The sequence below is a fragment of the Antrostomus carolinensis genome, unplaced genomic scaffold, assembly GCF_000700745.2.
Source record: "Antrostomus carolinensis isolate BGI_N321 unplaced genomic scaffold, ASM70074v2 scaffold13291, whole genome shotgun sequence".
NCBI classification, from domain to species: domain Eukaryota; kingdom Metazoa; phylum Chordata; class Aves; order Caprimulgiformes; family Caprimulgidae; genus Antrostomus; species Antrostomus carolinensis.
Genome location: NW_010293578.1, coordinates 1,432 through 12,012, shown reverse-complemented (window position 1 = coordinate 12,012; position 10,581 = coordinate 1,432). Strand labels below are relative to the sequence as shown.

The 10,581-nt window shown below is 46.4% G+C and overlaps 1 protein-coding gene across 1 annotated transcript; it reads right to left on the bottom strand.

The window, feature by feature from the left end:
• Positions 1–9,411: 9,411 nt before the first annotated feature.
• Positions 9,412–10,026, bottom strand: BCDIN3D (BCDIN3 domain containing RNA methyltransferase; the record flags this gene model as incomplete). The annotated part of the gene is made up of 1 exon (XM_010177334.1): positions 9,412–10,026. A coding segment is annotated over one exon (615 nt), but the record flags the coding sequence as incomplete, so codon positions are not given.
• Between the last annotated feature and the right edge of the window lie 555 nt (positions 10,027–10,581).

Here is a 10,581-nt window from a genome sequence, read left to right as displayed (position 1 = left end):
TGTGTCCTTTGGCCTTGGGAATCTCCCTCAAGTCAGTTTTGCACTGATGTTCTTCAGGGTCAGAGGAGATGTCTACTTTCAGCATCAATAGTTCAATCCTCAGGAGGAAAAAGAGCTCATAAATACAAAGGCCAGGAGGTACCCCAGGAATATCTAATTTGATTCCCAAGTCTCATCCACCTTTACTCTCTTTTTCTTCCTTCCTCCTCTCCAAAGCTGCTACGAGGCTCATCCATCACTCCTGTGGGGTCCCTGTTCCCTTTCACTGAGCCACAGCGTTTCAAACAGTATCTGTTCCACTCAAAGCTGAATAGACTTTATCACACATTCCCATGCTCTCAGGTTCAACACCTCTGCTCTCCAACAGCTTTTCCATGAAGGCAACGCCTGCCCTGAGCACTGTACAAGATGACATGGAAGAGGCCACATGATTTTGAAAAGTCCCACATGGTTGTTTAGGGGAAGGTAGAAAAGGTGCTTTTACAGGTCACCACAGCTGCCCTGATCCAAGGACAAAGTTGTCCAAAGAAAAAACAATCTGCAGTGGGCTTTGAAATGATCCAGGGCAAACCAAAAGCAGTTCTCTTCTCAGGAATTCATCCTAAATAACAACTGTGGGTATTTTGAGGAAAAGCCTAAGCAACCCCTGTTTAATGGTTAAGATGTGGAGTTAAAACTCAACCTGAGTCAGTAAGGAATGCACTGCAGGTCCTGCTCTAGGGGTTGGAGGACAATAAATAATTCAGCATCTGCCCTACTTAGCCACCTCGGCCAAAAGGAGTCAGAGCTGGTCAGGTTGGGAATGTCCAGAGAATGCAGCAGTTACTCCAGCAAATCAGTCCCAGAAGATCCAAGAGCCCTGGATAACAGCCACCACACACATTCCTGAAAAACCCTCACAACTTTCCAATGTTGTCCTGCTAATTCATTTGCCTCCATGCACAGGAGGCAGCAACCAGGTCCAATCCCTGACATCATGCAATGGCAGCCCTACAGAGGAAACCTCCTGCCTTGGACCACCAAGGTACAGCAGCTGCAGAAGGGGATTGGTGTTCTCCAGGTAGAGGTTGACACCAGACCCCACACAGGGCAGCTCACATTCAGCTCCCCTGTGCCCTTTCGTGCTCATGCGGCGTCACCTGCTGTGATGGGACATGAAGATGCTGGTTGTATTTGAAGGGTATGTGAAAATCTTCACTCTCCTGTATCACAGAATCACAGAATGTTGGGGGTTGGAAGGGACCTCAAAAGATCATCCAGTCCAATCCCCCTGCCAGAGCAGGGACCTAAATGAGATCACACAGGAAGGCGTCCAGGTGGGTTTTGAATGTCTCCAGAGAAGGAGACTCCACACCCTCCCTGGGCAGCCTGTTCCAGTGCTTTCTTCACAACAGGTAAGGGAATTCCTCCCCAACGTGCAACCAAGGTTCTCTCCCCTCACACTAGCCACTTCATAGATGAGCTTTTCCCACCACCATCTCACATGCTTGAAACAGTGATCTTCTAGGAGGCAACTGAGATTAAAGGGACACAGAGAAAGAGATGAGCAGTCTCAAGGGCCAGCCAGGAGAGGAGCCGCCCTGCTTACTTCCTTTTGATCTCCACAGAGAACACCAAGGAGCTGCCCTTCTCTTTTGATGTGTCACCCTGCAGCTTGTTCTCTCGCAGCAGGGCAGGCCTGTTGCAGCATGACTGCTCCTGGATCTCAGCTGCTGGGGGTAACAAAGCTGCATTTCAGCAGCTTCTGTGCTTTTCACAGATTTCAAAGTCTCTGGGTTGACCCCAAGGGTGGAGGGGAACTGAGAAGGCCAAAGAGGGACACCACCCTCAGACTTAGCTCTAACTAAATCGTTGTCACTCACATGGAAGACATGTAAATTGCTAGTGCAACATGAAAACAGAATTAATTATTATGGAATCATGAAGCACTGGACACCAGGAAACAGAGCAGAGGATCTGCAGTGCCATGTCTAATCTCTCTGGCCTACCATATACGACTTGAATGAAAGGGGTTTTAGATACGTGCCTTTGTAATTGATTAAAGTGCATTCTGCTACAGAAACACGAGTGAGATCCTTCCTTACCTTCCCTGCTTCACAGCAAGGTCCTCACACTACAGCGAAGGAGTTTAGAAAGCTCTACTCCTCTGAAAACATTTATCACTCGAAATAAAACCTTCTGCTCAGAGTCAAGCTGCTCTGCAAAGGATCCGGGGATGAAGCAGTTTTGTTGCAAGTCAGGATAAAAATCCAGGCAGCTGATAAGAAGGATTTCATAAGGCTGATCTACAGCTGATTGAACTGGGATGGTCTGGTCATAACAGATCAGGTCTGCACAGCATTTCACATTCACTCAAGAGCTTGTCACACCAGATGGCTGGATACGCTTCCCAGTGAAATAAACAGTGCAAGATCACAGGTCCAAGGAAAGGAGCAGCTCGCCCAAGTTCTGCAGCCAGTTGGTGCCAAGCCTAAGAAAGGAACCCATCCTTCCCAACCTGGAACAAAGGTCTTTTAGACTTGAGCACCTTCAGTTCTTATCAAAGCATTATAAGCATATGCCGACCCCAGATCATGACCCTAAGCGTTCTTCTTCAAATTCAAGACCCTTTTGGAGTCCAAATCTAGTGGGTGACCCAGTTCTAAGGTAACAAGGACACTCCCACATAATTAAATCCCAGAAACTCAAGCTTGAGCTGATAAGAGAAGTGGTGGCAAGGCTTCTACCCATAATGCTCCAAGGGATTTTTGTGCAAAGGCCTGTGGGAAACCAAACCTCCCGCCCACGTTAACACAAGTGAATCTAATGAGAAAACTGAGGTGCCTGCAGTGAAACCCTGAAGAGTAAAGAAGGAGCCCAATGGCAGGACAAACTTCCCACACACCACCTATCTATCAACTTCTCCTCTAGGTCCATAGGATCATTGAATGTTGTGAGCTGGAAGGGACACACAAGGATCGTGGAGTCCAGCTCTTGCCCTAGCATAGGACAGTTGCAAGATTCAGCCCATGTCCCTGAGGGCCTTGGCCAAATGCTGCTGGAATCTTGTCAGGCTTGGTGCCATGAGCACCTCCCTGGGGAGCCTGTTCCAGGGCTCCACCACCCTCTGCCTCAAGAACCTTTTCCTCATGGCCAACCTCACCCTCCCCTGCCACATCTTCCTGCCATTTCCTCTGCTCCTGGCATTCGTTGGTGGCCAGAGAGAAGAGATCAGCACCTGCCCCTCCTCTTCCCCTTGGGAGGAAGTTCTAGACCCCCATGAGATCTCCTCTCAGTCTCCTCTTCTCCAGGCTCAACAAACCAAGTGACTTCAGGCTCTCCTCATACCCTTCCCCTCTAAACCCTTCACCAATTTTGTGGCCTCCTCTGGACACTCTCCAGGAACTTTAGATCCTTTTTATCCTGTGGTGCCCAAACTGCCCCCAGTACTGGAGGTGAGGCTGCCCCAGAGACTGCATCTCAGCCTTGGAGACCTGAAGAGACCATTCTCACCTGGGCATCAAATTTAAGTGGCCAGGGCTAAGCCATATCCATTTTCATAACCCACAGGGCACAAGGAAGTGAACAGCTAATCTTTTTGCTCCCCTGTGACCTCCCCTGACCTACCAAGCGTTCCTCATTTAGAAGGCCAAACAGGACCAGCCTTCAGCACATGTCCAGAGAGAACTTCAGACTCATACCTGGGATTTGTGGTCGCTTTTCCCACCAACCCTGTGAAAAAGGGCTCTGTTTCCTCACATCACCAGCTCACCTAACAAATCAAAACTCTGCAAGAGAAACTGGCTCACACTTGGTAGGAAAAAAAAAAGACATCATGTGTTTGGTTTGTGGCTGTTCTTTTCTTTTCTCAGGTTTCCACACTGGCAGAAACAGATGCCCATATTTCCATGAGATGACACCTCTCACTTTTCTCCTTTAATTCATGATCAGCAAAGTGCCAGGAAGAACAAGAACAAACTTGCCCTTAGCTGAGCAAAGGGAAATCCGAAAATCTGCAGCTTCTGCCTTACAAGCTTGTAATGACAAGTCGCTGAGTTTCCAGCTAGAGGAAGCTGCTTATGGGAGTAGACATGTTCCTGCCAACTCTCAGTTCCTAAATTTGATTCCTTCACTCTTGGGCTGGTCACATATTGTGGAAAAAGCTGAATTAAACCATTTTTAAACCATGTCACCATTTAGAAATGCTGATGAACAGCACCTGCAAGGCTGTCAATACCTAGGTGTGTAAGAAGGAAAGCAGACAGCAGGGAGATAGGTGCCTACAACCATCATTTGCTCCAGCAGCTGTCAACGTTAAATTGATAAAACTCCTGCTGCTGCACCATATTTACACACTAAGCTTTTCCCTCCTGAGTGCATCCCCTGTATGTATCCAGCACAAGAATTTAGGAAACAGTGAACTGTGTCTTAGCATAAGCTAAAGTTAAAAAAAAAATAAATTAAAAACAATAAAAAAGGACCTCTCATTGGCTCTGTATAAATCTTACTTCCTATGAAGGCTGGAAGCAACCATAATCATCCAGAAACTGGAATCTCCAAGTTCTCAGCCCCAGCTTTGATGGTAGCTTATGCACAACTAGATGCTTCACCTCTTCTGCTTAGATTTTTCCATCCAAGGAAGGGGGATAATTAGCAGCGACTTGCTACATAGCAGTGGCGTGAGACTTAATTAGTCAGAACACTTTGAAGGTATGGTACCTAATTAATATCTGAAGTGGCTGCAGTGATTATGATGAACAATGGCATAGCTCACAGTTGATGATACAGCTCAGCTCATCAGTATGTTTCATTCTCAAAAAGTGCTGTGCAAACATCCAGCCAATATTCCACATCAGAAATCTTCACAGTGGTGGGTGGTTATCAAGCTCGTTTTGTGGATGGAAAAATTGAAGCAAAGTCTGACAGAACCCAGCAACAATCACAAACCACAGAGCATGGCAACTTTACAAGGCGCTCGCACGGGAACTCCTCGCTTGCTGCCAGCATGGAACAGGGCAGAAGTTTCAGTCCCATCATAGCGCCCTGCAGGATTCTGGGTCTGTTTGGAAATGCTCTGTGCAGATGTTGAATTTAGTAGGATCCTGTGAGCAAGCATAAGGCTGGAGCTTTAAGGGTAGGAAAGAGCAAAGAGGATCTCAACTGTAGGGGCACACACACACACACACACACACACACACAAATAATGGGGGACACAATGAGTGAGCCAGGACAGCTCCAGGACCTACACAGCCCATACGGTCCCAGCTGAGTGGTGGGAGCAGTCATAGAATCAAAGAATCACAGAATGTATTGGGTTGAAGGGCTCTTCAAAGGTCATCTAGTCCAACCCCTCTGCAGTGAGCAGGGACATCTTCACTACAGCAGGTTGCTCAGAGCCCCATCAAGCCTGACCTTGAATATCTCCAGGGATGGGGCCTCCACAACCTCTCTGGGCAACCTCTTCCAATGATCCACCACCCTCATATTGAAGAACTTTCTCCTCATATCCAACCTAAATCAATTCTTTTCTATGGGTCACCATCAGCAGCTCCCTTGTTTTAGCAGCAGCAACCACCACCAGGTTGGCCCCATCCTTGGATCATGGAGATGAGCAAGCATTACTTTCAGCATAGAGGCCTCTGCACCTTCCCTTATCCCAGGTACCTGAGCTCTCCAAGGGTAACCACCCCCCGGACTCACATGAGCAAGGGGCATCTCCATTTCACCCGCTGTATGATGATAAATTACCAACTGCTGAGAGCACTTTGCGAAGTTAATTGGGAGCAGAAGTGTTGGTTTTAACCCTCATCTTTACTTCCCTTCTGTCCTGCCTTCAGGAGACCTGGGAATACATTTTAGGCACATTGCAAAATGCAGAGAGTAGATAAAATTAAAAAAATAATCTCCAGAGCCTTACATAAGTACTGCAGTTGAGATCCATAGGCTCTTCTCTCGCTGTGTCATGGAGCTGTCTCATCTTCCAACAGCTTCCTGGAGAGCAGAAGCAGCAAGCTGGAAAGACAAGGAAAGAGATTTCTTTTTTATTATTATTCTGCTAAAGGACTGACTCCATTTTCAGCTCCTTAATATCCCAAGAACTGCAGGGATTTGTGTTGACATGATTTTGAGCTGTATTTGTGGCAATATCCAAAGGATGAGAAACAAAATACACTGCTGTGGCAAAGCCAAGCAGAGCTAGTTTTGGAGCTCAGCCATTTCTGAGACAGTGGGACATATTGATATTAGCAATTTAACAGGACAGACTTGAGAAATAGAGGGCAGAGAAGAAGTCATCATACTGTTACATACACACTGGGCCAGTTTGCAGGTCTGTACATGGCCAGCATAGAAAGGCTGGAAAAAAAGAAGGGGAAAAAAAACCCCAAACAACTCACAATCTTTCAACAAGCAGCAGCCCAAAAGGATACCCGGGACCGATACTGATCTATCACTCAGGACATAAGGCACATAAAAGGGTCTCTTTGAAGGGGAAGGTCATTCTAGATGGGTGCAGAGGACATCTGTGTGTAAACTCTTTGGGTTGTCTACCTTCCTAGTAACTCCTCGTAAAATTTTTCACAGGCAAGTGTGTAAATCCCCAGAGGAAAATGAAAAACAAGAAACCCCGTTCACCCCTTTTAAACTTTGAGTACTGAATAGATAAAGTCCAGGTCTATTTTATAAATATTTCAAAGTTCAAAGAAAACAGCAACTAATATTGACACAACCCAACAGAAACATCCCAAAGGGACAAGGCTCTAAGGTTGCACGATACTCCAGTGCCACCAGCCGCGCAACAGAGGAAAGAGCAGCTAAGAACTGAGCTCAGCAGAGCCTGAGCTGCCTGGCAGCACTGGATGAGCCAACACCCCTGGAGCCAGTGGATCATACCTGGAGATTACAATGAATGTCAGATGAGGTCCTTAATTACCAAAGTGATAAATGTTATATATGATTAAGCTGCGAGAGAGATCAGGTACTTGGGTGAGCCCTTAGGAAAATACATGACAAATTGGTTCTCCCTTCACTCCCACGGGGACAGTAAACTCAGCCCAGACTTAAAAGTCATCTTTAAGAAAATTAACAATCACTGCCAGCAGGGAAAGTACATTTGTCTGCAGCTGAGAAGGCAGAGGAGCTCTCAGGACTCCTGCTGGCAGTCCTAAATATTTTCTATTTAGCATTAGTAGAGAGGTGGAGGTTGGTCTCTTCTCGCAAGTAAGAAGTGACAGGACAAGATGAAATGGCCTCAAGTTGAGCCAAGAGAGGTTTAGATTGATTATGAGGAAAAAATTCTTTACTGAAAGGGTCACCAAGAATTGGCACAGGCTGCCCAGAGAAGTGGTGGAGTCCCCATCCCTGGAGGTTTTTAAAAGATGAGTAAATGTGGTGCTTAGGGGGGCATGGTGGTGTTGGGTTGACGTTTGGACTTGATCATCTTAGAGGTCCTTTCCAACCTTAACGATTCTGTGATTCTGTGAAATCAAAGCTTTCTTTTTCCACCCCCCTCTCCACTATCACTGCGCGAGGAAACACAAGGAAGTCCCAGTAAGGATATAAAGTAAAATGCAATCAAAGTTCCTCTCTGCTCCTGCACAGAGGCTCACCTGGGCACGAGAACTGCTAGACACGAGCACCTCCTGGAGGAGATGTCCTCCTCTCCCCTCCTTCTCTCATATCCAACTCTCACTTACGGCACATACCTGGGCTTCCCTCTCACTTCGCAGGAAGCAGCAGAACCTAGAAATTCATAAGAGTCACCAGTTCCCTATTTCTGTGTGTCAGAGTCTACTCAGGTGAGGTTTTGAATCTGTTTAGACAACACTGTAGAAGTGTGACTCCTATTTACTATCAAAGTGAACAGAACTAAGATAATGAACAAAACTACTAAGATGAGGAAGGGGCTGGAGCACATTTCTTCTGAGGAGAGGCTGAGAGAGCTGGGGCTGTTCAGCCTGGAGAAGAGAAGACTGAGAGGGGATCTTATAAATATCTAAAGGGTGGGTGCCAAGTGGATGGGGCCAGACTCTTCTCAGTGGTGGCCAGTGATAGAACAAAGGGCAACAGGCACAAGCTGGAGGTTTCACTTAAACATGAGGAAAAACTTCTTTCCTGTGAGGGTGCCGGAGCCCTGGGACAAGCTGCCCAGAGAGGGTGTGGAGTCTCCATCTCTGGAGATCTTCAAAACCCACCTGGACGCCTTCCCGTGAAACCTGCTTTAGGTGACCCTGCTTTGGCAGGGGGGTTGGACCAGATGATCTCCAGAGGTTCCTTCCAATCCCCACCATTCTGTGATTCTGTAAAACCACTATGTATGAACTAAAGCTAGTAGGGATATTAAAACAAGATAAATTAAGTTAAAATAAGATATTTTGCTCAAGTTTTCTTTCTTCCTAGATTTTACTAAAAAAAAACCCCAAAAAACAACAAACTTTTAAAAACCCAGTGAAAGTTATAAACTTAGCCAAATACAGTTTCAAGGTTACCAAAATCTCATCTGAGCCTGTAAATAAAACAAAATTATAAACTCAGCTACCTGGGACTGCTTAGGTGTTGCAAACAGTATGAACAAAAAGAAAGATATAAAAAAAAAAATCCCCACACAGTATTTATGATAAAATTGTTATTTTTATTTCAAGGATGTTATTACAAAAACCCACTCACTGTGTTATACACTTAAATAAATAACAAGCCCTGCCATAAATCCCTCAACTCCACAGAGGGATCCCAACCTCCAAAGCACACTCCAGGCAAACCTCACCTGCAAAGGGACACTGATCACAGCCTGACCAGTATCACAGAAGGATTTGGGTTGAAGGGACCTTTTAAGGTCACCCAGTCCAACCCCTCTGCAGTGACAGGGACATCTGCAACCAGATCAGGTCGCTCAGAGCCCCATCCAGCCTGACCTTAAATGTTTCCAGGGATGGGGTTTCTAACACCTCTCTGGGCAATCCGTTGAGGATACAACTTCTGCAACAATCCAACTGACTTGTTCATAGCTCGTAAACCAGGTTGTATGTTTGCCAAGAGCATTTTATACAGAGACCATGAGGAGATACAGAACAAACAGTGCATCGCACAGGTAAACGGAAATGTTCCCTTTCCTTGAAGAGCTCCAAGGACCAAAAAAAGCCACGTTTTCTTTTCTTCCAGGGAATATTCTTGCTACACACAGAAAACACATATGTAGCAACTTCAAGAGCACTTTGGAGGGAGAGCAATCCCAGAATCCACAAGGCAGGTTTAAAACTGCCGCTGCATTTTGAGGATGGAAAGGAAAAAAAACATAAGACAGAGATTACTTGCCTCAAACTCCCCAGGGAGGTCAAGGTCTGGTCCCAATAGGGATTTCAGAATTCCTAGATCTGATTCTAAACAGCAAGCACCTCCTTGCCTATGAATTAATGAATGTGAGAGGCCATTTAGCAGTCACTGTTCCTGTTCGGAAGATTCCCTGCTCTTGTGATTTGAACCATTGGATTTAAAAAGCAAAAGACTTCTGTCCCAACTGGTATTCCCAAAGCAACACACCAGCTCCATGGCACAGTCCTTCGTTAAGATCTGGGTTATCCTCTCTGCCATATCCCCGTTGATAGCAAGAGATCGGAAGTGATCAAAGTCATTCCTGCCCAGTTTCCGCAGGCGGCGTGCGGCTGCCCTGTAGCATTTCCAGGGCTGAGGTTCAATCAGCAGGTACATGCAGAGAGAGGAGAGGAAGGACAGGAACTCCATCAGGCCACTATCCCCATGATTCAGGTGGATCCACATGGTCACAGACATGCAAAAAACAATGTCAAAGGTGGAACGGCCAAAACGGCCCAGGTAGGAGGTGAGGAATGGCTCCCTGGCACTGGAGTCCATGATGTCCAGGTTGACAAAGGATATGGAGGCAGGAAACGGGCTGCACTGCTGAGCCCTCTCAATCAACATTGGATCAATGTCACAGCAAAGAAGGTTCAGATCCTTTCCAGCTGCAGGCTGGTCCGGGCTGCTTTTGCTCTCCTGAAGGCCAAGGAGATGCCTGTACAGAGCCACACTTAATTCCTGCAGAAAGGAAAACAACAGGGGTTCACGGGGCCTGCACTGCTTCACTGACACATCACCAAGCATCTCAGCAGCAAGGTACAAGTGCCAACTCAGAGGTTTCTCTCCATGAAGAACACTACATTCACTGACAACCTTCCTTCCTGTAGCAAAAAGCATCTCACAGTAGCCTTGACCACCAGAAAGACAACCAGAGATGATTGGAACTAAACCTGTAGACCCCACACTTGGGGTTTTGCTCCAAAAAACTATGGAAAAGATGAGTTTTGGTAACAGGAATCTTGCTGGATATCCCCATCCAGTGTGGGGGTGAAGGCTTCACTGGCTGCCCTAGGTAAGCCTCTGAGTTCCCCAGTGACACTTAGAGCTATTTATAATTTAGAGTAAAACATCTCTTCTGCTGCTGCTAAAGTAAAAGCCATTCCCTGACCATGAGATTGTAGCCCAAGATAGTTAATGTGAGTGCTTTCCTTCGAACGTCCTTTCACAGACTGCACCACAAAGTGGCAAGAGTATTAATTTTGCATTAAAGGAGATCTGATGAAGTTCCTGAAT